Raw genomic sequence first — 24542 nt, 5'->3', positions numbered from 1 at the left:
AACAGAGAGAAAAATCATTGACTGCACACAAACATCCTGCTTAAAGCTTCCAAAGGCAACAAAAAAAGTTCAGTATTGTTAAACTACTGAGATATTGTAGATCATTTTGTACATAATATTGTAATGTTGGTAAAAGATCAAGATGCACTAAATCCAAGGCAATTATACCGACTAGTAACTATTAAGTATCAAATTAATTTAGAGTTTAGTGCTTGTCACAAATACTGTAACAAACTTATTGGTGATTTAAAGAGGGTTTCGGCAAATTTCATCAAGTCAAATATAAGACTTTTTAAGACCCTTTTAAGTCCATTACGAATTACATTTTAGACTTATAAAGGGCTAAACTCAAAAGATTATTTCTAATGGCCCGGTTAGGCCAATGGATTTTTTATTTTTTTTTGTCTTGTCAACAAATGCAATTATTTCTTAGCAACATACTTTAATGTGTCAAAACATGAAAACTCTAGTTGTATTCTCTCTTTTCAACATAATATTTCTGTTTGACAAAAAAAAATGACAAGTTTAACATTGGTAAAAGTATATTTATTGTAGAGGGAATTACATAAATAATCAAAAGTAAATATTTGTTGGTTTTTGGCTCAAATTGATTGAGTATGACTTTTGTTCAACCGAATGATTTTTCTGTAATAAATCCTAAAGTTTCATGCCTATTTATAAATATAATGTCTACTTTCCCTTGCTTTTGTAAAGAGTTTTGTATGAATGGAATATAACATAAAAGGATATATTGCTCTGTTATTATAATGACAAACTGTGTAACTGTTTTTAGATTTCTTTCCCTGGGATTTAGAGAGTTATTTGGAGGGATTGCTGTAAAATAATTCGAACAGCTATTGTAAATTGTATCTCTTTGCAATGAAAAACTTAAATAGAAACTTAAATATTTTTAAGAAGGATGGATTAGGATAGATTGTTGGTGATTGGATGAATGTTGGCCTGATTGTGTAGCTTTACTTGGGCAGAGGAAAATTAAGACCTGTTGAAAAATGATTTAAGACACAAAATCTTTAGAAACTAAAATTTTGTTTTTAAAATTTAAGACATTTTAAGACTTTTTAAGACTCCGGATACCATGTTAAAAGAATGTTATGCAAATTATTATTTAAGCCGTTTCAAAATAATTCAATCTCTTCCACATTTTCTGCATTGTCTCAGAAAATTGCATCTGCTGTCCCGCAAACAAACAATAACCATGTGGTCACCCTAATTATGCAGCTTAACTGCAAGTGTGGATGACATTACGGACTTATTGGATGACTTATTAAAACATTCCTATTTAAACCTGGTGTTTTAATGCCACTTTTTTTATCCAACCACTTGAGGGAGGGCAGTGTATGAACTTTCTCAAGTTTTTTTTTATCTAGAATTGATAAAAAGTCTCACATTTAACGTACACATTAATGCAAAGAAAGAGTAAAGTGCAGAAAGCAGCAGCTTTCATTTGTGCTCTGATATCTACAAAACTACGTTGAATATTGTTATAGAATGAGTGCTGATGAAAGGATATATGTGATGCCTTTGAAAGCTTTTTTTAACTAAAGTTATTAATTCAGACAGTAGAATTTAAATCCAATCTGGCTTGTGCATGAAAAAACACTTCCTATGATATTTACAAATTAGGTCAGTAGGTCTTTAGTGGCTAAATGAACAAAATTTTCCATATGTGTTTGTTTACTAAACTAATCAAATACATTTTCAACTGCCTCTGGTAGTGGTTGAAAGCTCAAACATTTACCATGTTTTACACTTATGTTCAGACTGACAAAAATGCATCTTAATAAGTGTAAATAAGGTCATCTAGTTCGAGGTCAGGGTTCACCTTGTCACAGAAGACCTTGATCTGGCAGTAGGCTCTGTGCAGGGGTTTGTTACTGCGGTTGTTGTAGCTGTAGGTGTCAATCTGTATCATCAGAGGAAGACCTTTCACCCCCTTCTGAGAGGAGAAATCTGTGCTTAGACAGTTCACCGTGATGAAGATCTAACAAACAGAAAGGAAAGCAGAAGCAGTTCAGTTCCCCATAAAAAACTTGTGTAATAAGCAATTTGACTACTTTATTAATAGTGTCCTTTCATGCACTATACACTGACATTTAAATTGGTGTAGAACTTTGACATTTTTAAAATAATTAATTAACAATAATTATTGTTCCAAAGCAGCTTTACAAAAAGTGTGTGTTAAGCCCAGGTCAGATCACATGATTTTGTCACGATTTCGGCACAATTTCCTTGACGTAGGGTGTCGTGGGCAGTCATAAATGACAAATGGATGTAATGACACAGGGTTTAACCATTTCTTTTTGTGTAATGTGACATAGTTCATGACAACCAATAACCATGCCAGCGATGCCTCGTGACACCATCTCAGAAAGTCTAGCATGTGTAATCTTTTCCCCAATCTATAAGACGAGCTTCGTAATGTGGGTGACACTGGGCAATAGAAGCACATAATTTCTCAGTTATATCTGTGGGTGCTGCCATTAATTCTTGGGTCAGGTAATCAAAAAAAAAGGCTGCATATTCACTTATGGGTGGGTCTCAGGTGGATAATATCAATCATTTGTTATGCAAACTTTAACTTCTCTCAATAAAACATTAAAGTGTTTTAACCAATTTTATTTGAACGACTGGCACAAATATGCAGACATCTCCATTCTCACAACGAGTTTCTGAGCTCTCTCAGCCTTTCAACTGAGTTTGTTCTTCAGAGGTAATCTGGAAACACTTCAGTACTACTAATACTTTGTAAAAGCCTGACATGCTTATTCAAATTACCTGAGTAAACTAATTAAATTAAAACTCACTGGCAATGGATGATTTTGTCATTAACAATGAAAACAGTTTAATATAAGTTTCTCTGAAACTGCGAATATTTGACTTTAATTTCATTTAGGCTAGATTTTATTTTATTTAACAAACCAGTTTGTGTTTTGGTGCTGAAGCAAATAGTGGACTTGTTTTGAAGCACTTTACCTCAGATGTTATTCGTTATTTTTCTTTATCTAATAAATAGCTGACCAACAAAAAATACATTAAAATTAATATACAAATTATACCAAATGAAATTTGTTTCAAAAAGATTTTTTTTCCAAGAAAAATATTCAAATATTTTTTTGGTTTGTGCCCATCCACTTGGCTACTCTGTGCGGTGATGATTTGTTTCGCTTATTTAATTATTGCTTCAATGTTATTGATGTATCACATACCTCTGTCATATATTTGCAAATATTTTTAATACGTCATTAATACGTCATTTTAATACATCATTAATACGTAATTTATACGTCATTTTAATACGTCATAAATACGTCATTTTAATACGTCATTAATACGTCATTTTAATACATCATTAATACGTCATTTATACGTCATTTTAATATGTCATTAATACGTCATTTTAATACGTCATTAATACGTCATTTTAATACATCATTAATATGTCATTTATACGTCATTTTAATACGTCATTAATACGTCATTTTAATACGTCATTAATACGTCATTTTAATTAGTCATTAATAAGTCATTTTTCTTGAGCATTTGATTTTTCCATGGTGTTGATGTGCTTTCATTTTCTCTCTCACTCGTGGCAAGTTAAGGTGAGGGAGTGTTTAATTAGCAAGCCATGGCTGGAAAATATAGGCTACATTTAGATATAAAGGAAAACATCTTAATAATAAAAAGCAAATACATGTTTGATACTATAAATGTCATAACAAGGACATAATGAAGATTATTTGCCAGCAAGCATCAGTGTTTATTGAGATTGAAATACTGTTTAAAATATTCAATTAAGATAAGAAATATTGTTATAGCAACAGCTTTGGGAAATAACGCTCGTCATAGAAGTCACAGGATGAAGGATCATGAAGCAATGTGTAGTCTGGCACATTTTTACTCACGACAAGTCAAGATTTAATCAAGACAAAATCACTAAATCTGGCATAGTGACTTTTGTAACTGATGACAAAAATTGTGTGATTTGAAAAATCCATGTGAATCCAAATGTTAAAAAAGTAGGGTAGAGTATAGCTGTCAAGCGTATCCATTACTAATTTGAAGTTATACAAAATAATGTCCATTTTCAAATCTATGATCTATCTGATATCTATTTCATTCTTTTATTTATATAATTTTTTTGTAATCTCAAAAACATTTATGAATTTTTTCATCTGTTGAACCAAAACAATATTTTGAAGAATGTTGGAAAAAAAGAAGCCATTGACATCCATAGTAGGAACGAAAAAAAATACTACCAACATCAATGGCTGTTTATTTCTTTTTAACATACTTCAGTACATATTTGCTTTTGTTCAACAGAATAAAGAAATTTAAACAGGTTTGGAACGAGTGGAGAATGAGCAAATGACAGAATTTTCATTTTGGTGAACGGTCTCTTCAAATAGAAACAAAGAAACTGCAATTAACAACAGTGCTGTTATGATATGCAAAGCAGGTTTATCGCTGTGCATCTTTATGCACATTTACCAGACTTCTGTATAAGAACTGCCATATTCATATTTTCGGCTTGTTCCGGTTTGACCTACAGTCCTGACCGTTGAAAGTGCTGCTTGTTTTTCACCCACCCGCCACCTACACACGCAAAACAGGTACCTGCCTCGACACGTCTATCTGTACCACTGATTGTACAGAAACAACCTTCAGACTTCACATTAAAAACTAAGGCGTTTTTCTGCACAGAAAACTTCTTTCTCCACTTGAAATATCAGTTTATATTTAAGGAAGATTCAATTTGATCTCAAATGCAATCTTTGATTATTTACAATTGCATTTGCAAAAATTCTTTTTAGCCTCTGCCTCCTTGGAAACAGTCTTGCCCGCTAAATATTTACGTGGTTAGTTATTAACAGTTTCATATAATCAGCCATTACCAATGCCAGAGGACAAGAAAGAGGCTATCGTTAAGTGAAGCATGCTAATGAAAGAAAACTGACCTAAAAACTGACACTGCACACTTAGATGGCATAGGAAAAACTTCCAAGCAGCAGAAAATGTGAGAAAATGTGGCACTGATGAGTATGCAATGCAAATCAATGATAGTCACCAGTTTGCTGGCATCTTTCTGATTACTCTAACCTACTCTAATGCATCAGAACACAATATGGATTAGTGAACATAGCAACTTGCAACTAAAAAGTAATTACATAAAAGTGTTACATAATATTCAACACACATCTTTTCATGTGCACTGCAAAAATATGACAAAAAGCCTAACAACAGATATTTTTGTTAATTTAACTAACTAAGTTAATTTAACTAAGTTAATCAGTTAAGTTTTTCTAAATTTAACCAATTAATTAATACTAATATGTTACTTCTGGAGTCAGCTTGACTGATGTAAGTTCATCAAATTAAAATATTTCAGGCAGCAAGTATTTTTTAGAGTTTTAGCATCTTGTGATAACTGTGTTTTAAGTGTCTTGAAGCAGTAGTTTACATTTTGATTTGAGAAAACAAAATGTATCAGACATCTTTTTATGTTACATAAAATCTAATTTATTCTGTGGATTTTTAATGAAGAATGAACATACAAATGGCTTATATGTTAATAATAATGGCTTGCAAAAATATATACAGCCAGTACGTTTAAAAGTCATTGGCCAATGGTGGATTTGGAACGTAGATATATACGCTAGATACCCCATAGGGACCCTTATCATGCGTCAATAGTGCTGCCACATTTGCACAGTGCTCCCAGGACAAATGTCATTCAACCGCAGTAGTCAAGACTAAAGGAAATCTGAATTTAGTGGTGTATGGGTGTAGTAACGAGCAAACAAAGAAGACAAAGTATAAAGGCAGAACATTTCATAGGGAAGATTTCGTTTTTTTATGTTTTTGTATGTTACAAACTTTTGTGCAAAACAAGTAACATTATTGATGCTTAAACAGTCACTTTCTGCAGAGACCATACGGCAAAGTAGCACCAACTTGCTCTAAATTCTAGCCTTATGCTAGTTTTGTTAAATAAAATCAGCAAACAATGTAAATGAAATATGACAAGAAGATGTAGTGCTAGAAAGTAGTGCAGTGCTAAACACTTTTATTATTATTGTCGGCTAAGTGAAGTACAGACTTGTTTTTGAAGTAATTTATAAGGCTGCCTGGTAACATAGCAATGCCTGCACCTCAATGTGCATACTGTCCATCCTAAATTATTGAATATTACAAATGTTATACCATTTCGATCAGTAAGGTGGATGTGCACATTGAGACACGGGGATATCAGTAACAATTTACAATAAGGTTCATTAGTTAATGCATTTACTAACATGAAGTAATCATGAACAACACATGTACAGCATTTATTAATCATAATTGAACATTTACTAATGCATTATTAACATCCAAGTCCATGCTTGTTAACATTAGTTAATGCACCATGAGTTAACATGAACTAACAATGAACTACTGTATTTTCATTAACTATTGTTAACTAGCATGAACAAATACGGTAGTAAACGTATTGTTCCTTGCTTGTTAATGTTAGAAAATGCATTAATTAACATTAACTAATGAACCTTATTGTAAAGTGTGACCGGTATATCAAACCGCTTTTTTAGTGATGAGCGAAAAGCTTAGATGATGAGTGATAAGCTTAGGTGAAAAGTGATATCGATGTTCCTCATGAGTCATTCACAAACTGATCGCTCCCTCGTTTGGAATTAGAAGTAAAAGCAGGACAGGAGATGTGACTCAAGACATGGATTAGTTCAAATTTAACAGGGAGGGAGGATAATACATTTACATGCACACAAACACACACTCTCTTTGTCGGCAATGCACGCGCGGTCACATATCCATCGATGTAGAAAATGGATGTAATTAAAATAAATATTTGCATATTGACCAATGGGAAAACTCCCGATTGTAGATAGATGTATATATGTGTATATATATCTCCAGATAGCCAGTCCTACACTATACCTGGGTCCCACATTCATTTTAAAGGAGCGCTACTGTCACCGACTCGGTCCCAGTCACTCCCCTCGCTGGCCAGCAGAGGCCGCCATCTCCGGACTTCTAGCATTACATCATCCACTTACGCTGATTGTGCACACACCTGTCCTGAATTTAGATAACGACCCACGTACCCTATTTAAGCCGCACTCAAACACTGGTTCAGTGCAAAGTCTTGTTTAGCCCCAGCCAGCATTTCTGAGCGTTATTCCCTGCCTGATTCCTCGTGCATTACTCCAGCCTGTTTCTGACTCTGCTTCGCCTTCTGCCTGCCCACGACCCACGCCTGATACACGGACTCTGATACTCACTGCCTGCCCACGACCCACGCCTGATACACGGACTCTGATACTCAATGCCTGCCCACGACCCACGCCTGATATACGGACTTTGATACTCGCTGCCTGCCCACGACCCACGCCTGATATACGGACTCTGATACTCGCAGCCTGCCCTCGACCAATGCCTGGTAAACCCCTCTGTGTCTATTCACCGCCAGTCTTAATACTTCTCAGACTATTGTTGATGTGTGTTTGCACTTTAGTGCATATTGTGTGTTTTAGTAAAAGCTTGACTAATAAATACTGCATAATGGATCCCTCCGTGTCAGTCTCCTCGTTACAGCTACCCTGTAGGAAAATGGCAGCTCTAATGAAGCATTCCTTCTAATAGACAACAACAGCATAGAAGGCATATAATGTAAATAACTATCGATGTGGAAAATGTTGTATGCTTAATCAATAGCCATGATTCTTTACCACTGAACTGACATATTAGAATGATTTTATCATAATTTATTTAGGGCTGGACAATATATCGATTCAGCAGTGATATTGCAATGTGCACATCCACAATAGTCACATCGCAAAATCTGTCCAGTCAGGATTAGTAGACCATCAGGCACCACAGGTCAGACACTGGGTTTTGTGAGGTTCTTGCACAGTTTATCTATAGTAGAGTGAAAGCGTATTATTTACATGTGTCTAAATGCCTGTTTGAGAATTTTTAAGTAATTTAAAAAGTTTGTAGCTTTAACGAATATTAATGTAACATTTGTGGATTGACGATGATGAACACCGTAATAGCAGATCCAAATGCAGCATTTATTCAGCAGGATTGTCATAGAGGCAGAGATCATAGCAGGTTGCAAACAGTACAATAAAGGTTATACAAAATCGTAGTCAAGCAGGCTAAGGATCAATACACGGAAGAACAAAGGCGAGGCTCGGAACACGGAAGACTAGACAGGAAAATACTCAGACATGAAAACATTACAATATAGCAAGGCTAAGTCCCGAGGTGTTTGTGCGTGAAGCTTAAATAGTGTGTGTAATCAGTCCTTGACAATCCTCCAGTGGCGTGTGTGCAATCATTCAGGATTAGGAACATGTGTGCATGAGCGGAGTGCATGTATGGAGTTGTAGTCCATGAAATTGCGAATCTGTAGTCCATTAGCGCTTGTGAGTGTTTTCCAGCAATCTAAAGCACTTTAGATCGCTGGAAAACACTCACAAGCGCTAATGGACTACAGATTCGCAATTTCATGGACTACAACTCCGTGACAATTAATTTAATTGTATTGTTAAAATGATGAAGACTAAAGTGTTATTTCACATTTGATTATTCAATTTCTTTACCCGAATACCATTATACTTTCAAGAAAACCTTCAAGCATTGTTTATTTCATTTGTATCTTTGCACTACTGTATTTTCTATGCTTGTTATATATTATTTTATGCAGATACTCTCACCATTAAAATCATCCCAATCAAAATTGGTTTCTTTTCCAAATAGAGCTATTCATGTAACATGGTGGAATTGTATTTATATTGCAATATACAAATGAAGTCAGAATTATTAGCGAACCTTTGAATTTTCTTTTCTTTTTTAAATATTTCCCAAATGATGTTTAACAGAGCAAGTAAATTTACACAGTATGTCTTATAATATTTTTTCTTCTGGACAAAGTCTTATTTGTTTTATTACGGCTAGAATAAAAGCAGTTTTTAATTTTTTAAAACTCATTTTAAGGTCAATATTATTAGCCCCTTCAAGTTATATTTTTTTCCGATAGTCTACAGAACAAACCATCATTATACAATAACTTGCCTAATTTCCCTATCCTGCCTAGTTAACCTAATTATCCCAGTTAAGCCTTTAAATGTCACTTCAAGCTGAATAGAAGTGTCTTGAAAAATATCTAGTCAAATATTATGTACTGTCATCATGGCAAAGATAAAAAAAAAATCAGTTATTAGAAATGAGTTATTAAAACTATTACGTTTAGAAATGTGTTGAAAAAAATCTTCTCTCCGTAAAACAGAAATTGGGTAAAAAATAAAAAACTAAATATTGTATCGATGGTTTTTCCAATAACATTCTGCCCAAAATTCCTTTGTACCAAAATTTCATTTAAAATATTCTATCAAAAATGTATCATCTTATTGAGCATAAGAGACTTTTTCCACACAAAATGATCCTGCCAACCCCAACATTCGTAATGTTTTATAGGCAAAAAAGTCAAAAGGGTTTGCTCCATGGTTGAACTACTTGTAAAAGAGACCGAGTCTTTCCACACTCCAACGAGGACATAATTTCCACCTCACAGATCAATGGAGTTTATGGCTTCCTCTATTCCAGTCTGCCGTGATGAGAACTTTGAAGGGACTTGTAATAAAAGTTGAGAGTATGTTAGGTCAGAGTATGAGATGCTTATCAGATCAAACTGAGAGCGTTTTACACCCCACTGCATGCTTTTACACGGACTCTGCCTCAAAAAAAAAAAAAAAAAAAGAATCCATTTAAATATCCAACCAAGGGCGGCTGCAGTATATTCCACATTAATAGGTTTTACCAGTGTGAGTTGGCCCGATAAAAAGCAAATGTTTGCATAGAGTTTTAGTTGACTATGCTTCAGAGGCGAGTGTTTGAACTGAGCTTGTATTGCAACAGAAGAGCCACAATAGGAGGGCAGGACTCTACCTGTGAGGCTGGGAGGATCTGGACACCGTTTGTATGCATTTGGCCATGTACACAAACCTGAACCCATTGCTGCTCTGAGTAGCGTACAGCTGAAACCCGAGACTCATTTCAGGGGAAAACAGAGGTTTAAATTAATACGCAGGACTGGGGGGGAGATGCACCAGGGTGAAGATGCTATACAGGACTTTTGAGGAGTGTTCAACAATAGGAGAGAGACAATTGCGTGTAAAATACACATATCAGATGTCGCAACACTCCACCCTGTGTGTCACATACAATGGTGGTTGTGCGTTTGAATAAGAGTTTGTGGAAAAAAATAAATGCGCTAATGTAGTGGGACTGAAAACTGAACCTTTGGTTGAGTTAAACAACTACACCTGCCTTTTCATCATCCATGACAACCATAAATGCCACCAGGATGTCCATAAACCCAAAACACACATACAGTGGAGAAGGCGTTTATTGTAAATTTGCCATTCCACCGCCGAACCTTCAGTGAATACACAGTATTGGTGCTGGGTGGCTTACCTTGGCCTCCTCGTTCAGGTCCCAGGTGAAAGACACAGCGTTGTATGCAATTTCTTCAATATTTCCAATTGTGTTGAAGCTCTCCTTGTAGTCAGCTGTTGGAGAAACAGGAAAAGTCAGTTCTAATCCTGGCTGGAGATACACACATACAACCCGGATATGTTGTGTTTTGGATACCAGGTTTACTAGGTTACAGCGTTGCACTTGACAGCTAATAAAAGCCCCCTATACTCTCCACCTACTGACCAAATTCTTTAACATGACAGATTGTTAATAAAACATGTTATTCAGTGGGAATTTGAATTATGAAATCTAAAATTGTATGAAAAAAATTTTAAAAGCACAAAATTCTCTTGCCAGTTCTGATTCTAGCACAAGCCCACAGTATTCAGTGTGGCTCCAGATTAGAAACGAAAGTTGTTTGCCATTGTCTCCTTTTATGTTCCTACCGTATGTAAATCATGCATGGTTATTTCGCAATAGATCAAAATATCAGAATGCTGTTGCAAAAAGGTTTGTTTGAGTTTTAACAAGGTAAGTTTGACTCTTGGGTTTTCAAGCTTAAGAAGAATCACAATGATACAGATCAGAAGTGCGTTTCCTAAACAACAAGGTAACTTGCGACTGAACTACCATAATACGCTGCAGTGTTTGGAAAAAGAACGTTGTAGTGATGAGTGTTTCCCAAAACCGTAATTTCTCAGAGTCGCAGATCTATCGTTTGATGCACGTTAGTGGTGCTATAAAACGTTCACAATGACGCTCTAAACAGGGTGGAGTAACAAGTTCTGTAGATAAAAAAACCTTTTTTGTGCAAATTATATTGTTTTTCATGCACACACATAAAAAATACAATATTAGGCTAGTTTTGGTAAAAACATGCACTCATTTTCCATATTAATTTAAATATACTGTTGAAGTCAGAATTATTAGCCCCCCTTTGATTTTTTTTTCTTTTTTAGATAGTTCCCAAATTATGTTTAACAGAGCAAGTAAATTTACACAGAATGTCTGATAATATTTTTTCTTCTGGAGAAAGTCTTATTTGTTTTATTTTGGCTAGAATAAAAGCAGTTTTAAAATTTTTATAAATCATTTCAAGGACAAAATTATTAGCCCCTTTAAGCTATAATTCTATTTCATAGTATACAGAACAAGCCATTGTTATACAATAACTTACCTAATTACCCTAACCTGCCTAGTTAACCTAATTAACCTAGTTAAGCCTTTAAATGTCACTTTAAGCTGTATTAAAGTGTCTTGAAAAATATTTAGTCAAATATTATTTACTGTCATCATGGCAAAGATAAAATAAATCAGTTATTAGAAATGAGCTATTAAAACTATTGTGTTTAGAAATGTGTTGAAAAAATCGTCTCTACGTTAAACAGAAATTGGGGAAAAAAATAAACAGGGGGGCTAATAATTCAGCGGGGCTAATAATTCTGACTTCAACTGTATGTAAATGGCACATATGGCCTATACATGTTTTCTTCACAAATATTATTGAGAATATTCCAGATTCTATTCTAAAACATGAAACCATTTACAGAAAGCCAACACACATTTTAATCTCATATATAATTCATATAAATTATTAATGGTTATAATTTAAAGTAGGCTATTTATTAAGAAATGAAAAAATCCTACTTAATAATAACAAATATTAGTAGTAGTAGTAGTAGTAGTATTTGTTGTTATTATTATTAATTCATTATTACTAATATTATGTAGGATTTTTTATTATTATTTCATTTTGTAGCTTTTTGAAAAGTCTAATTTTACAACTTCCTATTCTAACCAATAGGCCCATGTCATATACAGTAAGCTACAGATTTCAGGTTATACGTTTCCTTGTAAATAGGCTATTATAAATTAAAAGCATTAGCGTTTGCGTAACGTAAAATTTGCGAGACATAACGTTCCACTTTTAAAACATGGGTCACCTACAGCTTTCGTCATGAGCAACGTCTGTGTTCAAAATGGCATAAATTTTTCCGAAATGCACTGCAAAGGGAACGCAGTTGTCAATATGAAGATCGCTAAAGCTGAACTGTAAATATACTTTAAAAGCGAATTACATGTAAGAGAGATGGCTTTAACACTTTTTAAAATCATTTCAAGTTTAAATGTTGGAACTTTCAAACGGATAGGGAGGATAACTGTCTAGAAAATAGTCATGAAATATGCTTCTAACTACAGCTTGAGAGGTTTAGTTGCAAGCATACAAATTTGCAATGCGGTTTGCGAATGTTCATTGAAACAATGGATTTGGGAAACGCCAAATCAACAAACTATGTTTGTAACGACAAAACTTTTGACCTTAGTTGGGAAATGATGGTTTTCAGAATTGCACCCCAGAATTTTTTTGCTGGTTTGAGATCCAAAAACTAACCTAGATGAATCAGCTGTGATAAAAGTAACATACATACCACTCCCAGTTCCCCCCAATTTTTTTTTTGCTACAGATTAGAGCCATTTACACTAAAAGCAATGATGTGTAAAAATTGTCTTTTATTTATGTAATAATTATTTATTTTCTAATACAGTTGAAGTCAAAATTATTAGCCCCCCTGAACTATTAGCGCCCCTGTATATTGTTTTTCCCAATTTCAGTTTAATGGAGGGAAGATTGTTTCAGCACATTTCTAAGCATAATAGTTTTAAAAACCTATTTCTAATACCTGATTTATTTTATCTTTGCCATGATGACAGTAAATAATATTTTACTTGATATTTTTTAAGACACTTCTATACAGCTTAAAGTGACATTTAAAGGCTTAACTATGTTAATAAGGTGAACTAGGCAAGTTAGGGTAATTAGGCAAGTTGTTCTATAACGATGGTTTGTTCTGTAGACTATTGAAAAAAAATAGCTTAAAGGGGCTAATAATTTTGTCCCAAAAATAGTTTTTAAAAAATTCAAAACTGCATTTTATTCTAGCCGAAATAAAACAAATAAGACTTTTCCTAGAAGAAAAAATATTATCAGACATACTGTGAAAATTTCCTTGCTCTGTCAAACATCATTTGGGAAATATTTAAAAAAGAAAAAAAATCAAAAGGGGCTAATAATTCTGACTACAACTGTATATATTTATATTAGGTCAGTTATAATTATTTATATTATATTAAATATTACATATTACAATTGTTCTGATCTGTCAATTAATGACAGTAACGCTTTTCATTAAAATGTACTTTTAAATATTTACATCGTTTAAACTGTTTGTGAACATTTACACCTTTTGAGCTGTTTGTGAACCTACATTTTTAAAATAAGTTGACAAAGGTGTCCTATAACAATGTTTTCTTTAAGTTGCCCTCTTAAACTTTTGCTGCATCAGCAGTGCTTATTTCTGCCTGGTATATGCATTTAAATTCATTATGTTTCTGATAAAGTTTTAATTCTCTTAATCAACAGAAAGGTGAATCACTGACTCTCTCACTAGAAATTAATCAAACTGACCAATCAAAATCTCATGTGTTTTGTTCCAACATGTGGTCTACAGTTAATCACAAGCTCTGAGTTAAACCACACGTTAACATGGAATGTTTTTATAAAGTACTGTAAAACCACGTATCCTGATCTTAACTAGGTTGGATTTGTCTGGTTTTGTCAACCCAAAACTTACTCTGCAACCCAGAGTTTGTTTGCACAAGGCATCAGAAAGACCATGCATGCACCTATTAAACCCTCCTCTCAGAAATGAGTAAAAGTGAACACAAGAGACTAAAAGCAAAGTGTAAACTGGAATGTGTCTACTTGTGATTCAATCAACAAAAAATGTATCTTAATATGAGGTGTAAACAGGGTCCGAGTGTATAATCTGGGTACACCAATGCTCTGATAAATGTTGGACAATGGCAACATTCAAACAATGGCACAGCAAGCATTTGATAAGCTAAGTGTATATAAAACAGCACCTGTCCACATTAGATAATTCTTATCTGTTTATGCAAACAAACATTTGCTTTTTTAGTAGCCGCTTGATAGGCTATTTATGACCACTCACGCTTTAAACACGTCTGTGATTTAGTCTACACGTCATTACTTTATAGATTTGGCTGGAGTCAGCCTGTCTATGCTAGCTTAGCTACAGAAGTTAACTTTACATTCTTGACTGGTACTCCTTAAACCGATAGTTCACCCAAAAATAAAAATGTATTATAAATGTATGAATTTATCTATTCACTCTAAAGGGCCTACAAACTTTTATGGGTTAACTTAATTCTGTCACTGTATGCACTTAAAATACACACTACCAGTCAAAAGTTTGGAGTCAGTAGGATTTTTTTTATGTTTTATAATAAACTTCTCCTGCTCACGAAGGCTGTATTTATTTAATCAAAAATACAGTACAACTTGTAAAATTTTGAAATGTTATATTGCACTATTAAATTACTGTTCAAAAGAAGTTTATCATTTATTTAACAAATTAATCCACTGATATTAAAGATGAATTTTCAGCTTTATTACTCCAGTCTTCTGAATCACATGATCTTTTCCGAAATGCAACCACATATACAATAAGAAAGCAGTTATTTAAATTTTTATAATAATTTTAAGAGATCTACATTTTTTTATAATTAATAATTGCCACATAGAAGAACATAATATTTTTCTTAAAAAAACATTTAAAAAAATAAGCCCAAACTTTTGACCGGTAGTGTATATTTTTAAGAAAGCTGAAAACCTGTAATCTTTTATCTTCATAGCAAACAATAAATAAACACTCTGAGAGTAAATAGCTAAAGGTTTCCAGCTTTCTTCAAAATATGTTTTGTGTACAGCAACAGAAAGAAGCTCAAACCGGTTAATAAGTAAAGGGGTGAATTATCTCTTTAAATACTTCTTTCATTTTCCATGAAAAACAAATAATAGCACTAATTTGCACTAAAAACTTAAGCATTGTTTAATAATGTACACGTACTCGTCGTAGAAAAGTTGTTGTATGCACAGTATGGACTTTCTTATTTACTTTTACATTTAGTAATTTGGCAAACGCTTGTGTCAAAAGCGACTTATAATTAAGGAGGCATTCAGCAATTCAACAAAAAATTTTTAGAAATTGAAATATCTACCCAAAGACAGATTGACGTGCTCAAAATCTGGTAAAAAATAAATAAATAAATAAATAACCCTAAGTGTAAGTGGTCATAATAGTGCTGATTTCCTTTGCTAATTAGAAATCCTTACTTAAGTTACGAGGATCTTTGTAATTTAATAAGCTTTCATTACTGGGGCGTTCATCTTCATGTTAGGCAAACCTAACACCTGTCTTACTTGGGGACAACTTAAGGATTAGGGCAAAACCCTTCCCAATGGATCACCTTTGCAAAGTTTTCCATGCACACCCGTTTATGTCTGGAAGTGAGTTTCCCCCCATTAAATAGCCCCATTCAAATCTCAGCTCTGGTAACATGGCCCCAAGCCTGAGGAACAATCCCGCCTCAACTGCTATTCAAATCCCAACTGTGCAGGTGTCAGGTTTCAGTCACTGTCTCCCCTACTTGGCTTCAGCATACTGCTGTATACCATCTACCAATCCACCACTTTCCCTCTTGTAACGTAAAGTTCACCGTGTCTCCCCCAAAATTTCTTTCACTTAGCCCCATCTAAGACTGCTAGGTTTAAAAAACACCCTGCTTTTTTGGAAAAGGGTTTATTTCGTAACTCCCCTAGAGTTACATGGTTGAGTTTTACAATTTTTGAATTTATTCAGCCGATCTCCAAGTCTGGGGCGAGCACTTTTAGCCTAGCTTGGCATAAAACACTTTAAAAAAAAATTCATTGTCTGTTGGTTTTAGGACATGATTTAACTACAGTATAGTCGTTTTACATAGAAAAACTACTAAATGTCTTTTTTGAAATTTTGGGGGGGACACCCCTTTAGGCTTCCTTAAAGTGGTACACAGAGTAATTCTTGAATAATTGAAGTAAAAAAATGAACATACTTTTAACCCTTTGACACGTTTGATAACACCGATGTGATCAGTAAATCGATTTTAATAGGCTAAACCTTTTATTTTATTTTTAATTTCTCATGTTTGTTATGTATTCTATCATTTGATCTATGGTTTAATGACTTGCTTTTCTGACACAGAGGCTATAACAAGCAGTAAGCAGATCTAATTTCTAATTTAGATATGTAAATCCAATTGATGTATTTAAAATACAAGTTAATAGGGATGTAACGGTATCAGAATTTCACGGTACGGTAATACCTCGGTATAAATGTCACGGTACGGTATTTATTGAATCATTTACAGGAAAAAAAAAACTTTTGAAAATACTCCAAAAAAGTGCCAAAAGTGTCAATGACATACAAATTAGCCATCTATCTGTTAGCTTTGAAACAGGAACTTCAATTTTAATAACAAAAAATTATTAAACCATGTAAAAAAAATAAAGTTTCAATTTAGTATTGTTAAAAACTCATCACATTTAACATTTAATCACTCACTTAGATAGAGATGGGTTTAAAGGAAAATTATCATATAACTATAATCTGGTAAAAGCTGGTATCTCTGGGTATTTACAATGTCCCCTGCAACAGAAAAAAACCCTCTCATTTGGGACTGAGGTTTCTGGGACAAGAGAGATATGACTTGGCCCATGTTGACAGCAGTGGGGTAACGTTGTGCATTGTCTTTCCCCCACTTGAGAGGACAAACCATGAGTGAGATAGAGATCTCTTTGCGGTACAAGTCAATGTCTGCATCAATCTGAACAGTGTGCTGTGTTTCTGCAGTCCCCATGATTGTTATTAGTCGTATTCCCCAACTTGCAGGCATGTGCACACATAGGGCTCAACCTGTGCAGTGTACATGCCCTTTTTAGTCTTGGATAGAAAATGCCCTTCCAAAACGATCAAAAGTGCCCCCGCGACGCGACACAACCTCCGTCCAGTCCAGCCCTTCAGTAGGCGCGCGATAACACCTCTCTTGAGTATGCGCGCTCAACCCCCCCTCGGCGCTTTACAATACGCGCGCCACAACACAGCTGATCAGAACGCGCGCGACAGCACCGCTATTCAGCACGCGCGCGACGACAACACCCGCTTTAGGTTCGATCATTTCCATCTTTTTTTCATCTCCGCTACTAGCAGCACACTCCATTTCCGCATTACTGGATCTGTAGCGACAACAGACCGCAAAGGATTATGGCCACGCCGGGGCTGATGGGAAATGAAGTTTCAGCTACCTCCCGTTCGCTTCATTCGCCTGAGCAAATTTTCTCAGAAGACCTATAGTTTTACCGAGTCATGCGACTTCGGTAATATCGAAAAAATTTAATATTGCGGTATGACGGTATTTACAATACCGTTACATCCCTACAAGTTAATGTTTAGATTTCAACGATATACAAAAACATAAAACATGTATTTCAAATTTATGAATATGATGACATATAGCCTATATTTATGAGTTCTAAGGAACATTTCCTCGATGAATAGCCTACTATATGTCAATACTTTACATTTAAGTACAGCAATTTCCTTTTTACTTTTTAGAACAATCTCATTTTTAATTTACTTGTTAAAAGCACATTTTATTTCAAACATTATTATTATTTAATTTTTTTTACCTGTAAACACATTACAGTGTTAATGATCAAACTATTTATAATGTTTAAATGTTTAAATAATGTTTTTTAACTGTGTAGTGCTGTAGCTGCTTAATTAGGCATGATACGCTGCTGTATTTTAATACTGGTTATTATTATGGTGGAACTTTTAGACCATTTTTCATTTAGACAATTTTTTTCTGAGATGGTACTTGGTGAAAAAAGTTTGAGAACCACTGGTCTAATCCAATTCAATGTTTTATGCTAAGCTAAGATAAAAGTGTTCCTGCTAGACCTGGAGTTCGGCTGAATGGTTTAAAAATGGTTTCATCTCTGGGGTACTTGTAAAATAAGCATTTTCCAAAAGAGTGGAGTCTTCCTTTAAAACAAACATGGCTGCCATCACGACTGAAGTATTCCCTCAGGGTGCTCCCGGGCTTTGAAAGTCTTGGGGCCAAAGCTTGACAAAGGACATTGCAGAGCGTCTGATTACTGGAGATGAGGAGAAGACAAGAAGCAACAGGCTCAAGATGACTGTTCTCTTAAGGTGTGACAAGACGGAGAATAAGATGAGAATTGTTTGTATTCATAGCTGCCCCACGCCAGGTCATGGTCATGAGATCAAATCTGAGCTGGGATCTTCAAACATTATCGCACCCTTTTTTAACCCCAGGTTAAATCAGTTGAAATATCTTAAAGTTTGCAGCTGCGGATTAAAAAAGCCTGATAAATGACTATTAAATAATTAATAACTAATTAACTCTATAGTTTAAGATTGAAGGCAATCTGTCCAAATGTCAAAAGAGTAAAGAAATACACTCACCGGCTACTTTATTAGGTGCTCGTTAATACAAGTTTGTAATCAGCCGATCACAAGGCAGCTACTCAATGCATTTAGGCATGAAGACAAGGTCAAGACAATCTGCTGCAGTTCCAACCGAGCATCGTGAAAGCATGGATTCAGCCTGTCTTGTATCTAGTTCAAGCTGGTGGTTGTGGTAGTGTAATGGTGTGGGAAATTTTCTTGGCACACTTTGGGCCCATTAGTACCAATTGAGCATCAAGTCAACTCAGCCTACCTGAGTATTGTTGCTGACCATGTCCGTCTCTTTATGACCACAGTGTAACTATTTTCTGATGGCTACTTCTAGCAGGATAACGTGCCATATCATAAAGTGTGAATCATCTCAGACTGCTTGAACATGACAATGACCTCACTGTACTTAAATGGCCTCCACAGTCACCAGATCTTAATCCAATGGAGCACCTTAGGAATGTGGTGGAATGGGAGATTTTGTATATATATGAATATGATGACATATAGCCTATATTTATGAGTTCCAAGGAACATTTCCTCGATGAATAGCCTACTATATGTCAATACTTTACATTTAAGTACAGCAGTTTTCTTTTTACTTTTTAGAACAATCTCATTTTTAATTTACTAAAATGACTACTTAAACATGACAATGACCTCCCTGTACTTAAATGGCCTCCACAGTCACCAGACCTTAATCCAATGGAGCACCTTAGGGATGTGGTGGAATGGGAGATTCACATCATGGATGTGCAGCTGACTAATCTGCAGCAACTGTGTGATGCTCTCACGTCAATATTGACCAAAATCTCAGGAATATTTCCAGTACCTTGCTGAATCTATGCCACAAAGAATTAAGGCAGTTCTGAAGGTAAAAGGGGGTCCAACTTGTTACTAGTAAGGTGTACCTAAAAAAGTGGCCGGTGAGTGTATGTATGTGTCTGTTAAAAATCTCAATGCAGACTTTGTTGCCCAAGTTGTGTATAGCCATTTATTAAACAAACCATCTAAAATCAAGCAAAGGGAAACCAAGAGGAACCAATCTCCCAAGAGCCCTGAGGGCTTCTGGGTTGTAAAGCACTGTCAATCTTCAAACTACTGATGGATGCAGAACCAACAACTCCGAAGCCAAGAATTACATTGGTCATAGAGCCATTTCAGACCAAAGAGTGTTGAGTAGTAATGTAGTTAATGATTTTTGGGAAAATTTGATACATAATCTACACAAACACAAGCGCATAAATGCTTCCAGCTATGCAAACTCAATCTTACACATCACTGCATTCAGAAATGTGTACTTTCTCTGCACAATTGTTCGAAGGTGATTTTATTCACATTTTGTCAGTAAAGCCAGATGTGTAATCAGTATTAAATCACCAGCATCTGCACTTAGATATACACACTTGCATATAAAGCTCTACGTGGTACCGTTCCTTCCTATATCTGTAAAAAAGTCTCTCAGTATACACCTTATTGCTCCCTGCGGTCTCCCGATACTCTCACTCTTCAACAACCACCCTGTAGACTAAAATCAATGGGGGAGAGAGCTTTCTCTGTTGCTGCAGCTAGGTTATGGAATGCTCTCCCTTACCCTGTAAGAAATGCTTCCACACCAGCTAGTTTTAAGAAGATGTATATACATATATATATATATATATATATATATATATATATATATATATATATATATATATATATATATATATATATACAGGGCTTGACATTGACATTTTTGATCACTAGCCACTGTGGCTAGTAGATTTCCAACATTACTAGCCACTCGCCATTTTCACAAGCCACACTTTTCTTGTTGGAAAAATATATTTTTGCTTAAATTTGACTTTGACATGCTAAATGGCTTGATTTAGATATTGTGTTATGTATTGTGTCTCATGCATTTAACATCTTGTGTGTGTTGTGTATTAGCTTGCTCAGTGTGCATGAGCAAATGGGTTGTGTCACAATGCAATGCGGTTTTTTTTCCCCGACTTTTCAGGGCTCAAAATTAAGGATTTACCAAATTTATCTCTGAGCGCACCAAATTAGTATTTTTTGCCACAATTTTTATGTGTAATAATGTATAAAAACAAGGAAAATATAGCTTTATAGGTGCACTTTTTAATTTAACAAAACTTTTCTCTAAAAAAAAACATTAAATTTAAAAAAAAATAATTATTGTCAAGTATCTGAAAGATGCACAGTAATCTGTCCTGGCTAAAAGTCCCAGATCAGCAGTTAACTACACATAAACGGGGGCAGTTAACTACACATAATCTCCCATTAAAGCAATGTTATTGTAAAAAAAAAAAAGAAAAGATAATTAAACCATATTAACAAAAATAACTGTAAGCAAAAGAAAGCAGGTGAAACATTCCATGCACACGGTTAATGTTAGGCCTGTTAACAATCTCATCTAAGAATAATTAAAATGAAAGCAGTGACCGCTGCTGCTTACAAAGGAATATGTGTATTTTTTTAATAATGAGCTCTTGAAAGCAGCAGGACTGTGGGTGCACGACCATCGCTCGCTCTTTGGCCTGTCTATTTCAAAGGGAACCAATCGCACACGTTGCGCTTCCTCTTGACACAGTTATAAACGGGAGCTTTTTAACAGTCGCGCGCATCACATCAGCTGTTAGCGCGAGTGATCATGCTCTCATTCTGTATTCACCATTCTTTTGCTCGTGCGAACATGGTTATTTTTGTCAGTCGTGCTGCTTCTCGATTCTAATATCACATTTGCACGAATATTGTATATATGTTTATATATATATATATATATATTTTTTTTTTTTTTACTTTTTATATATATAATGTTTTTAACTTTTTTTAATGTATACTTGTATTTTATTGCATGTTTGATTTCTCTGTTGATGTAGCGCATTATAAATAAAATGTATTGTTATAAAGTGTATTATTAGATGGACCGGCGTTCACTACACAGAGTTATAGTTCACTGACAACCTACACAAAACATTGCAGATACACAATGTTCAAATCACATCTAAACATCAAGATACACACACACACACACAGACAAAAAAAAAATAATGGACAACAACAGGAATATTTGCAACTGCTATTTTTACACTGCTCTGTACAACATTTTCTACCTCAATGACAAATGTTTACATGTACAGTATTTATATCTGCTCTAATATTTGCACAACATCCGTAATGTACTGGTTGGCGGAACTGTTTCTTGTCCTGCCGTGTCTGTCCTGTCATATTTGTACTCACTGTTGCACAAACTGTACTCATTGTTATTAATTTTTATTTTGGTTTATTCATTCATTCATTCATTTTCTTTTCGGCTTAGTCCTTTTATTAATCTGGGGTTGCCACAGCAGAACAAACTGCCAACTTATCCAGCATATGTTTTATGCAGCAGATGCCCTTTCAGCTGCAACCCATCACTGGGAAACACACATACACTACGGTAAATTTAGCTTACCCAATTCACCTATACCACATGTTTTTAGACTTGTGGGGGAAACCAAAGCACCTGGAGGAAACCCACACAAACACAGCATCCTTCTTGCTGTGAGGTGATTGTGCTACCCACTGCGCCACCGTGCTGCCTATTTTTTTTAATCTTATCTTATTTTATTACATTCCTCTACATTTGTATAGTAGTTTGTAGTCCTGTGTTATGTTTTCAATTCATGTTGTTTGATGTAGCACCGTGGTCCTGGAGGATCATGGTTTCTTTTCACCGTGCACTGCACTGTATATTGGTGAAATGACTTGACTTGAAAATGGAAGATAATCATTCTGGGATTCGACAGCTGTTTGCATTGCTTCTCAGGCCGAGATCACACTGCATGATTTTCATCATTGTCGTATCGCCATTGTTTTCACACTGCATGACTATCTTGGGTAGTGTTCAGTTGCTGCTGCGTTCATACTGCACAATGGATCTGTGACAAGAGGATACACACTCCACAACTACACTAAGCAATCACTGATAACACTGGCTTACAAACAAATAAGAGAAGTGAAAAAAATCATGTTTGAGACTGGAAATGGTGCAGTAATATTTTAAATAATTCGCTATTGGGTGACGCAGTGGCGCAGTAGGTAGTGCTGTCGCCTCACAGCAAGAAGGTCGCTGATTCGAGCCTCATCTGAGTCAGTTGGCGTTTCTGTGTGGAGTTTGCATGTTCTCCCTGTGTTCATGTGGGTTTCCTCTGAGTGCTCCGGTTTCCCCCGCAGTCCAAAGCCAGGCGGTACTGGTAAATTGGGTAGGCTAAATTGTCCGTAGTGTATCAGTTTGAATGAGTGTGTATAGATGCTTCCCAGAGATGGGTTGCAGCTGGAAGGGCATCCGCTGTGTAAAAATGTGCTGAAAAGTTGGAGTTCATTCTGCTGTGGTGACCTCAGATTAATAAAGGGACTAAGCCGAAAAGAAAAAGAATGAATGAATGAATAGTTCGCTATTCTAATGGTCTGGGGTTTCATTATGATTTAAAGCAAAAGGACAAAAATGAAAAGATTTTGAAGGAGGAAATATTTTTGGAGGAGCAGTGTAAAAAGAGAAAAAATAGGTAAAGGTCAATAAATAATTTGTAATCTGCTGCTGCTGCAGCTGATCAAGCAAATGTTCCTTTGTTTCTGTTTAATGCCAATGTAAAACTTATTTCAGGGTTTCTGCAAATGAAAGTTAAATTTAAGACTTTTCAAAACATTTTTAAGAGCATTATTAATCAAATTTTAAACTCATAAAGGGCTGAGGAATTTTTCAAACGGCCCAAATGGAAAAAATTTGATTTGCCCTGTCAAAAAATATATTACAATTAATAAAAATTAATAATAAAAATAAACTATTTTAGATGTTTCTTAGCAAAATATTTTAAATATTGTGTAAAAACAAGCAAACTCTACGTGAATCCATACACTTTTTTTCCCAACAAACTTTCTTTAAAAAAAAAAAAAAAAGAACAAATGTTTTAAAAGTTTAAAAAAACTACAATAATAATCTATGCACAACAATCTGTCCAGCTCGGTGTCCTCAGCAGTAAATACATGGAGAACTTTTAAACAAACATTTTTGTAAAGAAAATAATTAAACCATTATGATAAATAGAGTAAAAAATTACCTCTAAATAAAAAGTTAAAAGTTTTATGGAGATGGATTGTTGATGATTATATGGGTGTTAGCCAGATTGATTAGCTACACATAAACAAAGGAAAATTAAGCTCTCTTTAAACAGCAGAATATGTCAGTAAATTTAACTCTTTTTAAGGCCTAAAATTTAGATTTTGAGATTTAAGGCATTTTAAGACATTTTTAAACCGTGCAGACACACTGTTATTTATTCTGACATTGAAGTTTATAACACCTCCCTGAACTCTGCACTGACCTGTATTCTGCTCTCTTATTGATGTTGGTCATCGATGATGTGTTTTTTAAGGCAGAGCTCATTTCAAACTGCATGATTTTAAATCGACACGTCAGCGATTCTCTCGGATAATTCTAATAATCTCTCTGATAATTCACACTGTATGATTGTTGCTAACGTGAACAAGCACTGATTTGCCTCTGGCTTTAGATGCAGAAGTGAGCAAAAAATCAGCGCTAAAATCATAGTGTGAACTCAGCATCAGTCAATTCATAGAAATACCAGTTAACAATGTTTTTAC

The 24542-nt window shown here is 34.8% G+C and overlaps 1 protein-coding gene across 2 annotated transcripts in view; it reads right to left on the bottom strand.

Annotated features, from left to right (window-relative positions):
* Positions 1-24542, bottom strand: part of grhl2b (grainyhead-like transcription factor 2b) — a 57634-nt gene that overhangs the window by 20384 nt on the left and 12708 nt on the right. For both annotated transcript variants that reach the window (XM_087293762.1, NM_001083072.1), the window contains 2 exons: positions 10513-10607; positions 1844-2002 (listed from right to left, as the gene is read on the bottom strand). In XM_087293762.1, coding sequence (XP_087149888.1) covers positions 1844-2002; positions 10513-10607 — 254 coding nt within the window. The remainder of the gene's footprint in view (positions 1-1843; positions 2003-10512; positions 10608-24542) is intronic.

The sequence above is a fragment of the Danio rerio genome, chromosome 19 (genome assembly GCF_052040795.2).
Source record: "Danio rerio strain M-AB ecotype USA chromosome 19, GRCz13ab, whole genome shotgun sequence".
NCBI classification, from domain to species: domain Eukaryota; kingdom Metazoa; phylum Chordata; class Actinopteri; order Cypriniformes; family Danionidae; genus Danio; species Danio rerio.
This window is presented reverse-complemented; position numbering and strand designations above follow the sequence as displayed.